The 16,391-nt window shown below is 38.6% G+C and overlaps 2 protein-coding genes across 7 annotated transcripts in view; one reads left to right on the top strand and one right to left on the bottom strand.

The window, feature by feature from the left end:
• Window positions 1-1,754: 1,754 nt before the first annotated feature.
• On the bottom strand, window positions 1,755-10,786 carry LOC147157682 (sodium-dependent neutral amino acid transporter B(0)AT1-like). The gene is made up of 12 exons (XM_086062927.1): window positions 8,980-10,786; window positions 8,755-8,895; window positions 7,734-7,871; window positions 6,759-6,940; window positions 6,564-6,674; window positions 5,711-5,823; window positions 5,502-5,630; window positions 4,462-4,618; window positions 4,186-4,390; window positions 3,854-4,013; window positions 2,251-2,413; window positions 1,755-2,171 (listed from the first exon to the last, which is right to left on the bottom strand). Exons 1-12 carry the CDS (start codon window positions 9,176-9,178, stop codon window positions 1,980-1,982), a joined length of 1,890 nt encoding a protein of 629 aa, XP_085919053.1. The 5' UTR covers window positions 9,179-10,786; the 3' UTR covers window positions 1,755-1,979.
• A 3,990-nt stretch (window positions 10,787-14,776) lies between these two features.
• The window catches only part of fhod3a (formin homology 2 domain containing 3a), a 44,417-nt gene continuing 42,802 nt past the window's right edge, over window positions 14,777-16,391 (top strand). For 5 of the 6 annotated variants that reach the window (XM_086062566.1, XM_086062563.1, XM_086062565.1 and 2 more), the window contains exon 1: window positions 14,777-15,309. In XM_086062566.1, coding sequence (XP_085918692.1) covers window positions 15,145-15,309 — 165 coding nt within the window. In that variant the 5' untranslated portion in view covers window positions 14,777-15,144. The remainder of the gene's footprint in view (window positions 15,310-16,391) is intronic. The other variant, XM_086062567.1, reaches the window with a different exon arrangement.

The following is a 16,391-nucleotide window of genomic DNA, read 5'->3' as shown; positions in this document are numbered from 1 at the left end:
GATAGAGATTAGCTAATGCACTCTGCACTTTTACCCTTTTTATATTCATAATTGAACAATTGTCAAATGCTATTTGAATAGCTCTTTTCCAAAGCGCTATTAATCCATTTGGAGTATTTTAAAGGGAGAACGACATTTAAACGCTTAACTATTAATTTTATGTTATCAAGTTATTTATTGGCTCGGTCTGAACATGTTCAACAAAACATAATGGAGTCGATTTGGCTAGAGCTGATATTAGGCAAGACAACTTTATTTGTGTAGCACATTTCGGACACAAGCTAACTCAATGAGCTTGACAAAATTAACAATGCAACCTTTGAAAGCATTTACAAACAAAACAGTTCAAGACATTTAGAAGCAGAGTGAAGAATTATTATCAAAAGAATGTACAGCGCAAAAAAAAAAATTTGATTTTTTTTTTTTTTTATGAATAAATGCTTTAAAAGACCTTAATTTATTTAGCCATTTTCAGCAGTAAAAATAAATATTTTGTCTATAATATATTTGATAACCTCGCTATTTTACATGAACGATTGGGGCCAGTGAAGAGAGAGAAAAAAAAGCTTGGCAGGACTTTATTCTCAGAAATCTGACTTTAAAGTGATAATTCTGGCTTTAATCTCAGTATTCTGAAATTAAAGTCGGAATTTTCACTTTAATCTCAGAATTGATAAAGTCAGAATTCTTAATTTATTCTCAGAATTCTCACTTTAATCATATAATTCTGATTTTAAAGTGAGAATTGTCACAATTTTCACTTTAAAGTGAGAATTCTATAATAGTAGCACTAATAAAGTCAGAATTCTGATTTTATTAGTGCTACTATTATTCTCACTTTAAAGTCAGTAATCTGAGATTAAAGTGAGAATTCTGAGAATAAAGTCAGAATTCTGCCAAACCTTTTTTTTTCTCTCTCTTCACTGGCCCTAATCCTTTTTGGTAAAAATCCCATTTTGTCACTTAAAACCAACTGAAAATGGCACCACAGTTACTCAGAGCTCAGGTAACAACCAATCACAGCTCACTCGGTCATGTGAAGTTCACAAACTGAGCCATGTCATTACCCTGACGAACTGTGATGTCATTTTCAGTTGACTGTGGCAAAATAAAAATTTTAAAGTATTAATTGTAAATGCGAATAATGAAGATATCAAATTAATTATAGACAAAATATTAACTTTTTACTGCTGAAAATAGCAAATAAAAAGAAAGGAAAGTATCCCTTTAAAGCAACACTAAGGAGCTTTCAGTTTATGTTGATTATGGCGCCGCCATATGGACAAAAGCCATACTGTTATGCCTCAAGGAAGACCACATTTCCCATGAGGACAAGCGCATTGTGTTGTTTTTTAGCTCACGCCAGCGAGTGAAAGCCGGACCAATGTTGATCTTTGACTGTCCTTTTACCCAGATAGCTTACCTTTTTCTTTTATGTTTCCTCAGACAAAACTTTTCGGTTGTTTTGCAGCTTCTGCCAGGAAAGCAGTAGTTGTGCGGTGACGTTCAAATTGACTTCTTACCATCCTCCTCAAAGTTGCTTCATGCCAGGAAAAATGATACCGACCCCCTCAGGCCATGGCAAAGGTACTATTCAACTAGTTTTAAATCGATGTTTCATCAGAAGAATTATGAAAATATTTTATTAAAGGTTGAAAAGTTCCTTAGTGCTACTTTAATCCCAAAATTGGCAGTCGAGACGGACTTTTCTACACACACAAAATATCAAATAATATGATACAAAAAATGCCACATTTATTGATCTTTCAGTGCTAAAATAGCTATTATTTACACATTTATTCAAATGATAACATACACAGGCGTAGATGGTCAAATACACAAGATAAATATTACAATAATCCAATAATGGCAAACACATTATTAACAACACAAATGAGGGTGGAAATAAAAGATTTACATGACAGTAAAAAAAAAAAAAGAGGAAGAAATCCTATAAAAAGCCTTAACAGATTTGCCAGCTAATACTGAATTTGGGCCGAAACGGTCTTCACTGTGTCAGCACCGTCGTCCCTCCGCTTGCAGCATCTCCTCTGCAGCCATTTGACGAGAGCCACAAACGGGATGATTAAACTGGGAATGCCCGCCAGGATGAAAATAATAACAGAGATCCAGCTCGGGTACGGACGCACTTCCAGGGTGGGAAATTTCTCCTGCGAAGCGACACGGAGCTGCGATCAGATCAACGCGTCGCACGGCTAACTCTGACAAACATCTGCCGGGGACGCTTACCCACTCTACGTTCCAGGCCTGATACGTGGGAGACTTTGCGACCTGCGTGACGAAGTAAAACACCAGGATGATGACCATGATGAGCGGGCTGACCACCCTCCAGGTCACCTGCCAGAAGATGTTGGGCTTGTGGCCAATCATGAACTCGATGTCTTTGTTAAACCTGCGCGGAAGCAATAGAAGATGTCGTTTAAGCACGGCGCGCATGATGGCGGCCATTAACGAGATCCTTGCATGAGATAAAGAGGATTAAACAACGCGCATGGTACGCTGATGAGGATCTAATCACTAAGGCTGTAAAACAGACATAGAGTATGCATTTAAGGTTTTGTTACGCCCCCCCCCCCCCCAGGAAAAGCAAATATCTCTTGGAGTTGCCAGGATCCTTTACAACATGGATGGGAAATGAGTTTTCCTCGATAGAAGATAATAAACCAGATCAAATCAGAAATATGTCGAATTTTTCAAATAAAATAAATAAAAAAACACGAGGGAAAAAAAGTCTACACACCCCTGTTCATATGCTACTTTTTTAAAGCATACAAAAAGAGACTAAGATAAATCATTTCAAAACTTTTCCCAACATTAATGTTTATATATATGTATAAACTGTACAAAAAATGTATATTAAAAAAGTATATTTTTAATGCGGTGGCTGACTGGTCCGAGTGCAGAGGACGTGAGATCATAATTGAATAAGTGTGATTGTGAGTGTGGATGGTCGTAACCAGTTCGGGGTGTACCCCGCCTACCGCCCCGAAGCTAGCCGGGATAGGCTCCAGCAACCCTTGTGAGGACAAGCAATTAAGAAAATGAATGTATGAATGGATATTTTTTTAATGCATTTAATCTCTTACCCTAATTTATTTATTTAGTTATTACTTTCCCACATGCTTGGAAAATGATGTTATGGCCCAAAGAGGCAAAATAATAATAATAATAAATAAATAAATAAATAAATAAATAATCGAGTTGTACAGATTATAGGTTGCATTAATGGTGGGAAAAAAAATATCGATATTTATTTTCATCTTCATTTCATATCACAAAAACTGGCATTTAAATTGGTGCATTGGTAAATTTAAAGTGTGTAACTTTTTATATCCACTGTGTTTTTCACACAACTTCCATACAGTATATGAAGGTAAAAAAATACATAATTATACCACTTATCATTATTAAAACATGTTTTTCACATAATTAATTAAACTTAACGTATCAGATTGGATTAATTTAACTTAAAGTGAATATATTAAGTCTAATGAACTCATGATGAATTAAACCTTATACATCACTTTGGATTAACTTAATTCAATTGTGTGTTCCTGCTTGAAGCTATTTTTTTTTTCATTCTTGACATGACTAACAATTAAAAGGACAATAAAATAGTTGTGAGGAAAATGTATCACAGCCAAAATACAGTAGTTCTGCAAAATCGCATCATAAAGTGTCTTCGTCACTGGAATTTAATATTTAAAAGCCATTCACAAACTACGATTTGTACTATTGCGAAGGCACTGCCGTGTTTCTCATCTGTGCTTTTCAAAATATGAGGATAAATAATTAACACGCCATGAGGAAAGCATTTCCTGGAGGTACGCACCTATCTATGCCATAAATGTAGACAACGGCGATCATCTCACAGAGCCCGATGACCAGAAGAGGAATGGAGCCAGCAAAGTTGTCAAAAAGAGTCAACCAGTAGTTTCCGGAGCGCTGGGCGAAAATGATGCCAAAGGTAAAACAGATGGAACATGTCAAACCTGAAAGCAAAGACAAATACTCATTTTTTTATACATGTATTCTCTACATATTGCGAGCCAATGACTGGTCCGAAAAAAAACATTTATTCGCAAGCAGAATCATCGTTTCAGTATTCTGTGCAGGTGTACCTAATGAATTGTCCTGCGATAGTATCAATAAAGAGAGAATTACCACAGACAAGCTCTTTTGGCCACTTTTTGGGCAACAGTTTGAGATCCTGCAGCGGCACCACAACACCCTCCACGTTCCCAAACATGGTGGACAGGCCGAGGCAGAAGAGCATGATGAAGAAGAGCACGGCCCAGATTGGCGAAACGGGCATCTTAATGATGGCCTCTGTGAAGACAATGAAGGCCAAGCCGGTTCCCTCCACCCCCTGCGGAAGATTACGCCAAAACGTCGCCACACGTGTTCATGTCGTAAATATCCATAAACGGTTCGACAGACCTGGCTGAGGAAGAACTGCATGTCGCATGTCTGTATTTGCAGATCTTGTACGACACCCGGACTGGTTTGGTTGAGGTGCAGCAGCATGTCGCCGTAGTTGCTCTCCGTGATGTTGCCCTCGGGCAAGTCGAAGGCGTTCAGCAGCTTCAGGATGTTGCTGCGGGGAGAAGACAAATGGCTTGAGCTAGCATGCTAACCTAGCATGGCTACACACAAACCAATGAAAACACTCAAATGGATCTTAAAAAATTTAAATTAAATATTATAATTAATTATATAAAATGATATCATTATATATATATATTTTTTATATATATATACATATTTATAAAATATAAAAAAAATATTTATAAAAAATAAATTGTGGATTAACTCTTTGACCGCCATAAACGTTATAAAACGTTTAGTAAAAACCTACGGAGGGGCGCCGAGGACGTTAAAAGACGTTCACTATGTTTTGTTTTGTTTTCTTGTTTTTTTTTGGAAACGGGTGGAGAAAAGCCTTGGGCAGCTGTGCTGAAAGTATCAAGCAGATCTAGTTAGTAAAATGACTCGTTTTGGCCCCTAGATGGCAGCGATGACTCTCTTTGGACAAGATTGGGTGGGCCGCCCACCGTGGGCGTCAGTAGAAGACGTGAGGCGGAGCTAGAGATTTTGGTCCAAAACAAGCGCAATCGGGTGAAACTAACCATTTTCTATTGTTGATTACTAAAGAACGGAATAAGGTAGAAACAAACTTTTTTTTCTAATGAAAGATGAAAGTTCAATCTTTCATTTGGTAGTATGTGTGTTTCCATAGTCCAAACAGAACATTTTCTGTGGACCTTGAAAGATCAGTCAAAATGCTTAAATCGGCTGGCACTGACAGCATCCCTTTTCTGAAAACGTCTGGCAGTCAAAGAGTTAAAAACAATAATCCAACAATAGCTAAATGCAATCAGAATCAAGTAATCACTTTTCACAGGCAGAGAATGGCTAACAGGAAGCGGCGCCGCCTCACTTGCCGACCCCCGGGCCGCACGCCCCTCGTCATAACTCACCCTCCGACGCAGTCGTCGTATTTTTCTGTGGCCCTGAAGCCAATGATGGAGTAGATGACGGTGGCCGAGTACACTGACGTGCAGCCGTTGATGATGGAGATGACAACGGCATCCTGCTCGCAGTTGTTGCTGCGGTCGCACGTGAAAAATAAGATGTTGATAATGTGACAGAAGTGCAGTTGTTCAGTTCCGCCGGGATGTTTGCTCACTGGACAGAATTGTAACTCGAGAAGGAGATGAGGCCTCCAAACGCCAAGGAGAAGGAGTAGAACACCTGCGCGCCGGCGTCCAACCACGTTGCTGGATTCATCAACTCATCCACCTTTGATAATAAAGTGAACAACGGATCAATGATATCATCCAAAACGATTCACGCTCCCTCCTTGCGAGGTAAAACGTGCTCGTATTTATTACGTGAAGATCGTAATCTGATATGACACGCTTCAAATGAAATCACCCTTTTGTGGGAGAATCATAAAAAGTAGTAGTGCAATAAAATTGAGTTCTTGCCAATGTAATAACAGTTTTTTTTTTTTTAATCTGGGCACTATTCGTTTTATGGCGAATATATTATTAATCCGGGATTGGGAAAATATGTTGACTCTAGCTACAACTGTATAAACAGCATACGGCTATTTTAGTATGGTATAGTATAGTATATAATATTTTTTGTATCTATTTCTTTACTAACCTATGCTATGTTATGCTGTTTTTGTGCTCAGGAATATATTTGTCAACGGTTGCTTTCGGATTTGTGCTATTGTGAAAACTGTATGGCATTGAACCGTGAAGGGTGCAGTACCCAAAATATCCATCAGATGACAGTGTTGTTCCTTTCCAGTATACATTTGATAATTACGGTAATACAGATTAGTTATTCAAAAATAATTTGCGAGAATTAACTTGTCTCATATTAGCAGCACTATAAGCATCATCGGATACACCAAATTTTTTTTAATTTAATTTATTTATTAATTAATTAATTAATTATTATTGTTATTGTTATTAGGCCTATATAAAAACAAAATAAATTAATTACAATAAATTTATGTCAATGCTTACATCTGGTGTGAAGAGGAACTTAATTCCCGCCACTGAACCTTTCAGGGTGAGTCCTCTGATAAGGAAGATAGTCAGAACCACGTATGGCAGAGTGGAGGTGATGTACACAGCCTGTAGAACAAAAATCAAACATCCTAAATCAAACACGATACGGAATAAAAAAGGGCACATGAGAATTTGTCGGGCTGCTCAGACCTTGCCGCTGGTTTCGATCCCGCGGATGCAGCAGACGTAGAGCACAGTCCAGGCGGACACCAGAGAGAGGACCATCCACCACTGCAGACCTCCAGAGTCCTCGATGGACTCTGACGTGTTCAGGGTCTCCCTGTACCAGAAATAATCCACAGTGCTGCTACGTTCACACTCGTCCACCGGACCTAGAAGGGAAAAAAAAATGAAGAACCCTAAGGTGAAGATGCTCACTAAATGATTCTTCTTTTTGGAGGTATGTATCTTGTTGAGATCAAATAAAATAATATACTGTAGCAAGAATATAGCAATTTTAGCCTTGGAGGCAATTGGTATAAATGACAAAAAAGGGCTCCAAGTTGACAAGATATATTATTACAGTACAGTGTAAGCCACTCAGGGGTGATATTTGTAATTTAAGCAAACGCTGACATTTAAAAGCACAAATATGCAATTTTACAATTGATGTTTACTTTGCTGAGTGTTTTCCAATGAAAGATGGGACAAAAGGATTTATGGTATGCTATCTATCATGAGGTGGCACACGCCTTCACTTTTAAACAGAGTAATTTTCCGCATTTGCAACTCCCGAGTATCAAAATTCCCTGATGTACCTAAACGCAACAATTTCAGACCACTGCCGCCGCTAAATGTAGGCCGACAGTAACTTTATGTATTGATCTTGTACCGCACTATATTCACCAGGTAAACATAAATATTTGATCAAAACTCTTAGGTTAGCAAACAAAACAACTAAACGATAAAATATATTACTAATACATTCTTGTCATACTCTTGCAACTTTATTCCTGTAGTCTGGTATGATTTGTTTTTTTTCTATTCTGTGCGTACTCTGACCCGACAAGCACTTCAAATTCCTCTAAGTAATTCAAATACGCCCTCTAGCGGTTGTTGGCAGCAAGTACAGCTAAATAGTGAGCAACATTATATCAATTATTTGGAGCTTCTCGAAAGTCATACCTGTGCGGTTAGCATTGAGTGGACACTGGCTCCATGGCAGAGGATCCTGGAAGGAGTTGAAAAGGTACCACATGATCCAAGCCATGATGGTGTTGTAGTATATGCCCACCATAAAGGACACCATCAAAGCTGATATACCTGCAGTCATAGACGTCATTAAGTTTATTGGATTATTGGGGGGAGAGAGAAAGAAAAGAGGGCCTAACAGTGAGCTCTGCATATTTGCAAATTCACATATTGTGGAGGATTACATTGACGCTATTTTGTTTCACACATTTGAAAGGATTACTATCTTGGTGTCAAGGAACTATGTTGAGATGAGGAGTTTCATTTAGACAAACTAGTGCTTTGCTTCCATTTGATAGAATCTCTGTGTCAAGGAAATATTTTGGAGGGCGCAAAGGAGTTTCATTTGCAAATTCACACATTCCAAATTATTATATTGGCACTCTTTTGTTGTTGAAGCAAGTTGAGGAGTTTCATTTGGACAAAAATAGTGCTTTGCGTCCATCTTGTGTCAAAGAACTATATTGAAGTCAAGTCGAGTTTCATTTCAGCTCCTGTCTTATAAAGAGAGCAATGTGTCAAGGAAATATTTATTTTCATTTGCAAATTCGCACATTCGAATGAATTATTTTGCCGCTATTTTGGTATCAAGGAACTGTTGAGGAGTTTCACTCGGACAAAAATAGTGCTTTGCTTCCATTTGCCGGACTCATGGTGTCAAGGAACTATTTTGTAGTGATTTAAGAAATTTCATTTGCAAATTCACACGTTCCAAAGGATTACTTTGGCATCGAGGAACTATGTTGAAGCCATTTGAGGAGTTTCACTTTTGACAAAAGTAGCGCTTTGCTTTCATATTATGAACTCATTGCGTCAAGTAAATATTTTTGAAATGAGTTAAGGATTTTTATTTGGACAAAAGTAGTGCAATGCCGCCATCTTGAGGCATCGTATGTGCAATAATACCTCGCATATAAATAGGGCTCACTGTACAACGATTCCGTTTTCTACTCACCAACTCCAGTCAAGTGGGGGTTAATTGACCTCCACACGCCCACGTTGCCCTTCCTCAAGCGCTGCCCGATGGCAAACTCGAGGTGCAGTAGCGGGATTCCCTCCAGGACCACCAGGATTAGAAAGGGGATCATGAACGCACCTGGAGGGACATTCGCAGGGGATCAACGTCCGCAAAGCTTTAGCAAATGCCCATTTGAATTTCACAAGCGAGCAGCTAGCCTACCTCCGCCATGACTTTGGCACAAGTACGGAAACCTCCAGACATTGCCGAGCCCCACGCAGAAGCCCACGCAGGTGAGCATGTACTGGGTTTTATTGTCCCATTTGGGTCTGTCCCCTGCCTCCTCCACCTCCATCTTCTCCAGCTCCCCATGAGAGGGAATCCGATCATCCAGTCCCGGGTTCGGTAGCTTCAGCTTCATTGTTGAGTGTGTTGACGTCTTCCCTCACGGCAAGCGAATCCTCCTCTGTGGAGTTGTCGTCCTCTCTCAAGCGTCACTGTGTGCTCCCGGCACGAGGACTGAAGTATTTACTGTCACCCCGTGGCCGCCGAAGCACAGTTATCAGTAGGTGTCACCCTCTCGACAATGGTTAATGCATCACATGATCGGCGACCCTTTGCACTGACCGCATAAATATGATGCGCATCATTTTTGTGAGGCAAAGGGTCGACATGATGATAAGATCATGTATAAACATATCCAAATGCGCTTGGATTCACTTTTATGTGACGTAACTGAATTTAAATAATTCATTAAAAAGCACCGAACGCTTTCGTGGTCCTTGTGTGGAATTGAAATAAAAGAACGATCCACAATCTGATCAGATATCATTTATGTTCCTTATCTTATCTCACCAGGAACAATTTGATTATATTGCTTAGTGATATGCAAGCATTTGATTTCCTCCTCTTGTCACTTTTCCAAACTAAAACATGGTCACGTTTTTTTAACATTTTTCACTCTGTGCTGTTATGTTTTTCCTTCCTGTGTACAATTATGGTCAGGCGGTGCAAAGGGAGGATCTAATCAGTGTTCCTTCCTCACACAATTATTAACCAACGTTAGTTGTCTTGAAGTGTGCATGGGATCTTGACTGATAATGCAGTTCATGATTTGTTTTCAATCACGTTTTAGTGTGTGTGTGTGTTACTAAACACTAATCTTTTACCTATCACTTCATCACTTATCAACTCATTTTTGTCATTGTTATGATATCCCCCAGAGCCGTTAAGAATCCCTATACATGTATAATCATCTTCTTATTAGATGCACATGACGATTTAATCCAACTTAAACTCTTTTGAACTAAAAAAAAAAAAAAAAAAAAAGTCTCAATGCCTTGACGCTCATCTTCACTATAGCACAGCACATACAGTAAATAGGCTACGTTGTGGAAATTGTGTCAAGGCTAGAAAACATGGGAAAATTACTACGGTAACGTAAAAGGGTTTTTAAGAGGTCCCATAAAAAAAAAATAATAATAAAAATGGGAAAACAATGTCTTGGGTGAAAGGGTTAAACATTAACGCATATTCGCATGCATAATCGACATTGTAAAAACAGAGACGTCCTGTGTAAAATGGCGCGGCTACCATTGAGCCTGTGTGCTGAGCTTGGCGTGTCATTTCGCGTGAGAAAGGATGCTTCGAAAATGTCCATAAATTGCACTATTTTCCACAGTGTTATTGAAGAGAAACATAACTATTTCAGCTATAAATGTATTTATAAATGTTTGCCTGTCTAGAAAGATTTAGTCATCATAATAGTGTTGAAATAATAGTAGGAGTGTCCTTTTAAAGAAAGAAAGAAAGAAAGAAAGAAAGAAAGAAAGAAAGAAAGAAACAAACAAACAAACAAACAAACAAACAAACAAACAAACAAACAAATGGAAAAAAAGAAAGAAAGTCGCGGGCCGCTAAATTTTTTTAAGGTTGGCCGTAAATGGCCCCAGGGCCATAGTTTGTATACTTAATGTTAAAATAATAGTAGGAGTGTCCTTTGAAAAAAAAAAGAAGAAAGAAACAAAGAAACAAACAAACAAACAAATGGAAAAAAAAAGAAAGAAAGAAGGAAAGTTGCGGGGCCGCCCAAAAAATTTAAGGTTGGCCGTAAATGGCCCCAGGGCCATAGTTTGTACACCTAATGTTAAAATAATAGTAGGAGTGTCCTTTTAAAGAAAGAAAGAAACAAAAACAAACAAACAGACAAACAAAACGGAAAAAAAGAAAGAAAGAAAGTCGCGGGGCCGCTAAAAAAATTGAAGGTTGGCCGTAAATGGCCCCAGGGCCATAGTTTGTACACCTAATGTTAAAATAATAGTAGAAGTGTCCTTTTAAAGAAAGAAACAAACAAACAAACAAACACACAAACAAATGGAAAAAAGAAAGAAAGAAAGAAAGTCGCGGGGCCGCTAAAAAAATTGAAGGTTGGCCGTGAATGGCCCCGGGGCCAAAGTTTGTACACCACTGGCTTAGGTCAGGAAATAATGAATAAGAACGTTTTGATATGTGGCAGTTCTGCAATGCTGCTCCAGTGACAATGAACCAAAATCGAAAAAGCTGTCAACTGATGACGGCTTCATCTCACATATGTCTGAATAATACCTGAATCAAAATCGAAAAAAAGAACATGTAGGCCTCCCGGTATATCGATTTTTCACCTGTGCGTGGTGTCTCTTTTGAGAAAGAATTGTTGATTGAACTTCTATGACAGTTTCTGTGATGAGCCGTCGGAGGAGGTAATAAACAGATTCACTACATAAGTGCTCATCATATAAACATGGCGGTTTGTATAGCATTTACACACACTGATAAGATGATGTTACATATCTAGACATTTTTTTCCGCCCCCATTGAGGTCATTTAGTGAACTGGATTAGCAATAGACTGACGTGAACTTGTTTGTCAATAGTCAAGGAAAAATACTGGAATTGCTCTGTTTAGCTTAGCTTTGGTGCTCATTTAGGGTGACCAGATTTTCAAAATTAAAAACCAGGACACTAAAATTTCACTAAAAATTAAATATACAAGAAAATTCCCACCAGGAACTAATTATAACACATTTAATCGCTAGTCAATCTGGTGATCGGTGGTTGTGTTACTATTTTAGCTAATGCTAACCGCTATCGTGTTCGACAGTTCAACGGCGCTAAACAAGTCAATGCACTCATTATTATCCAACATTTTTTTTTAAAAAGTGTATTTACTGCAGCATCAGACTAGTAGGACTACATTTCCCATGATTCTTAGACACGGAAGTCGGAAGTAGCTCTCGTTCCAGTAAGATGAAAACATCGGATACTTGCTAGCTACTAGATGACAATGAGAAAGCAAACGTGAATGTGAAAGTAAACAGGAAGTATTTTAACAGGTGAATTCCTTTTTTAACTCATTCACTGCCATTGACGGCTATAGACGTCAAAAATTCATTTGAACTATTTCTATTAGTTTAACATTTTTTCCACTTTTGTTAAGAGTTTGAAAACCTAGAAAAAAAAATGTATTGTACATTTAGAACAGATTTAGAATTAGTGATTAATCGTGAGTTAACTATTTAAATAATTAATTAAAATTAAAAAAAATAATAATCACCTGACGCCCCTCATTTTTAATAATCTTTTCTAAAAAAAATTTTTTTTTAATGATTATTAAAAAAAAGTCTAGGATTTCATACTCTTGTTAACAAAAGTGGGGGGAAAATAGTTAGAAATAGTTCCTTTGATTTTTGGACGTTTATAGGCAGTGAATGAGTTAATTATTTTATCGTATGAATCGCTATGTTTGTGATTGTGATTGACATACATGTGGACCAAACAATTGGCTTGGTAAAAATTTGACAAAATAAGTACACCGTTCATTTTGTCCAGACTCTGGTAACACACTGAGTGAAGTTGATCATTCATGACGATGTATACCAATGACATCACAGTAGCCATTTTGATGTCAAATCATGGGAAAACACAATCACTTGTTCACCTTAAAACGTTAACTGAGAACTCAAGAGACCAGACTTACAATCTTTTGCCCAAATCTATGCCCAAGGTCACAGGAGGCTAATCATAAAATAAACCGAGGGCACACCAAGGTAAACTTACCACGATAACTTGACTGATAGGAACTGTAGGTGCGCACCTTTGTTTACTGCCCTTGAAAAGATGGCAGAGCATTAAAAAAAAAAATCAGATATCCAAGGATGATTTTAATCTTTATTATATCACCTTGAAAAAAGGGTTGCTTTTATCGTCTTCTATTATCATGTATGACGCTGCGTGTGGAGCGAACGCAGGGTTGAAAGTTCATTCTGCTGCCGGGACTGTTTTGTGCGTGCGTGCGTGCGTGTATCGCAGATAGCGGATGCAAATCAGCTGATATGTCACATTGAATGACAATCTGTATAAGTAATTGCTCTAGTGGAGTCATGTCACGTTGAGGCCTGTTTACTTTGCTAGTTTGACTTTATAAGTAACCACGCACACTCCACTTGTCCATCAAACGTCTTATGTGATCGGTTAGCCAAAATGACAAAATCTTTTCATTAACTGCTTTTTACTTTCTTTTCTTTTTTTTGTGCTCAAGGTTATTCCATTCATTTTCACCTCTCGCCTCATCACAGTTTTGGATTCTGATAATGGTTAGAGCTGGTTAATTATGAATGTGTTCAAGAAACAGCAAGTTCAAGATTCAGCCACATGCAAAACTCTCAAGCTTAAACTCGGACTGCCGCGAGGAATAATCATTTGAAATACAAATGATTAATTATATTAGCAGTGGATCGCATGTATCATGTGTTTGAGGTCGATTTTCATGCACAGATGGTGTTTACAGTTTTCACGCAATCGTAAAACGGACCGCACTTTTATAGGGCTTTTATCCAAAATGCTTTAAAACGCTTTACTGTCTGCAATTGAGGGCACTGGCCTAACCCCCTGGTAGCAAATGGGATTCATTGGCCAGCTCACCAACACAACAAACTCTTACACTGTCTATAAAAGCCTTGCATTTCCAGCCTCTTTTTTTCTTTTTTCTCAACTGCTTTTCTGTAGCTTACTAAATTGAAACGTCATTTTTTTCCCCCACCGTCTAGGAAAAACTTCCTGGACAGAGGTGAAAATGATCACCTGACTAATAACTTATAATTAAAAAATAAATAAAAACAAATAATTTACACACTGTTGGTGCTGCGTGTGGGCCACATTTGTGACTTTTTATTTACAATGTGATGAATTATCACAAAAACGTGAGAGCAACTTGCTGCTACGCCCCTGCAAATATGAACGTGTAAAATATGAACAGGATAAGTGGTAGAAAATCGATGCCTGGATGGATGATTAACACCACGGCGCTTGCGTTTAAAAGCTACAACCGCAAGAGGGCGCCATTGGTTCGCAATGCACTTTAAAGCACACGTGTTCGTGCTAAAACTATTCCTACTTGGACAGATTGGACAACATAATTGAAAAGCATGGTTAGTTCATGCTAATAGAAAACTAGATGTGATTCCCAACTACTGTTCCGTGAGGTGTGCCTATCCATCTATCTATCATAATAATGAATATATTATATCTGTATATATATATTTTTTAATTACCCCAAGGAAAGTAATGTGTTGCCCACCATGCGTGGTGGAGCGGTGCTCTAGCGCCCCCTATTGACTATAGACACCACTGCTGTCTGTCTGTCCGTCATGTAAGCCTACAGCCGCCACAAATCGACGAGACAAAAGGTCCGTTATTATTGAGGACACGGTAATATTTTAAATGCCCTATGCGAAACTGCAACGACAACAATGTGAGCTGAAGTACATGATAAATACGTAAAAACAAAACAAAACAAAAAACATGCTGCTTTCATGAATAAAAAACAAAATCAGTGCGTGGGGGTGGGGGCGGGGGCTTAGGGGGGGATAAGAACACTTTTGAAATATAAACATAAAGAACCACAACAAATAAGGGCATATTGTATTGATGCGTCACACTTCGAGTGCAACCAGTGCGCGAGTGCGTGTGTGTGTTCGCATGAGAAGGAGGGGGGAGGGGGGAGGATTTAGTGGGACTCTCATACAGACAGAAGAGCGGCTGTCAGTGTCAGACAGACACTCTCCGGCACCAGGCTGCTGCTGGAGTCCGCCTACGTCCCCTTTCTACTGGCCACCTGCCTTTCCCAGAATAAAACAGGGCAGTGCAAAAAAAAAAAAACTACAGGAAGACGAGACAACATTAGTGAGTGACCGGTTGTCCATCGGTTCGGGATCAGGACTAACCTCCCTAACTCCCCCCCACCTCGGACCCGGGTTCCCACTTGACAACGCTTGTTTGTTTGTGTTAGTTACCAAATTGAGAAGCTCTCAGCAGCCTCAGGGAAGCTGGCCGCCACTTGCATGGATGCACCATGGCCACCTTTGTGTGCAGGGTTCAGTTTTTAGACGACACCGATCCGTTCAACAGCACCAACTTCCCGGAACCGACCCGACCGCCGCTGTACACCTTCAGGGAGGACATCCCCCTCATCAACCAACTCGCCGGCATCCACCGGCTCCTCAAGGCTCCGCACAAGGTAAACAATTATTACTTTACTGGCTCTTTTGTATGTAAGCAAAAGTAAATAAAAAATAAAATAAAAATAAAAAGGATTGTAAGTGGGTCAGTATCACTATGACGTGCCTTTGGTGTCCTCAGAATTTTTTCAGTCATCATAAATCAAGCACAATGAAACTGGTCAAACATTTTTATAACAATACAATCTTTTAAAATGTTATAACTGCCCTGTGTATACTAAAAAAAATATGTTATTATCAACAACAAATTATTTGAGCCATTTTGATCGTTTTCATCATGAATGTTGCTGAAATTGCTGTCCACCCTGTCATGATGGCGTAACCTTGCCTTTAAGAAAACCTGCTGATGTTTTCAGTTGACATTATGACCAGCATTTTTGTTTTTCTTCAATGCGGGAAGAAACACTGGTTAGTTAAAGAGTAAATATTTACACTTGTTTTGAAATGTTCATCATATTTTGTGTGCGGTAGGATTTCACCAAGCTTAAATGTAGGGCCGTCACTATCGAATGATCAATTAATGGAATAATCGGATAACATTTTATTTTGCATAGCAGTGTAACCATTTTTTCCCCAGATTACTGTTTAGTAACCAAATATCACACGAGTGGGATTGATGTGGTTCTCACCAACTTTTTTGAAACAGATTTATATATGATTTAGTTACTGGCTGCAAATATCTTATTTTGATTCAACACAATAGATAATCAGTCTGCTATCACGAAGGACGACAGAAATCAGCCCAGAATTTCTGTTGAGAGACTGAAATCAGAGGATTAAAAAAAAAAAGAGCGAGTTAATGGCTGTAAATGATTACTCGATTACTAAAATAGTTTGTCAATTGATTTGTTGTTGATTAATGCATTCATTTTGATAACCCTGCAATAAAACATCCACTCTGTCATAGTGAAATATCAATATGGGGGGGGGGGGGGGGCTACGCAGTCAGTTTGCTAACTGAATCATGTTGCTAAGTGAAGGTTAATGTTAACATTAGTCAAAATTGTCCACCCTGTCATTGTCCACCCAGTCAGCATGGATTTGCATTGTCTGCGGGAGCTTATTATGCATTCCTAACCTC

This window comes from Leptonotus elevatus, chromosome 19, assembly GCF_054856555.1.
Source record: "Leptonotus elevatus isolate MCC_2025b chromosome 19, RoL_Lele_1.0, whole genome shotgun sequence".
NCBI lineage: Eukaryota > Metazoa > Chordata > Actinopteri > Syngnathiformes > Syngnathidae > Leptonotus > Leptonotus elevatus.
Note: the sequence above shows the minus strand (reverse complement) of the source record. Positions and strands in the feature narration are given on the sequence as shown.

Bases quoted from the DNA above. Each gene is read 5' to 3' on its own strand.
- LOC147157682 (XM_086062927.1), bottom strand. From the start codon at position 9,178: ATGAAGCTGAAGCTACCGAACCCGGGACTGGATGATCGGATTCCCTCT. The intron at 7,872-8,754 runs GTGAGTAGAAAA...CTATGACTGCAG, and splicing joins CCCCCACTTGACTGGAGTTG to GTATATCAGCTTTGATGGTG. The intron at 4,391-4,461 runs GTCTGTCGAACC...AATCTTCCGCAG, and splicing joins TGCAGTTCTTCCTCAGCCAG to GGGGTGGAGGGAACCGGCTT.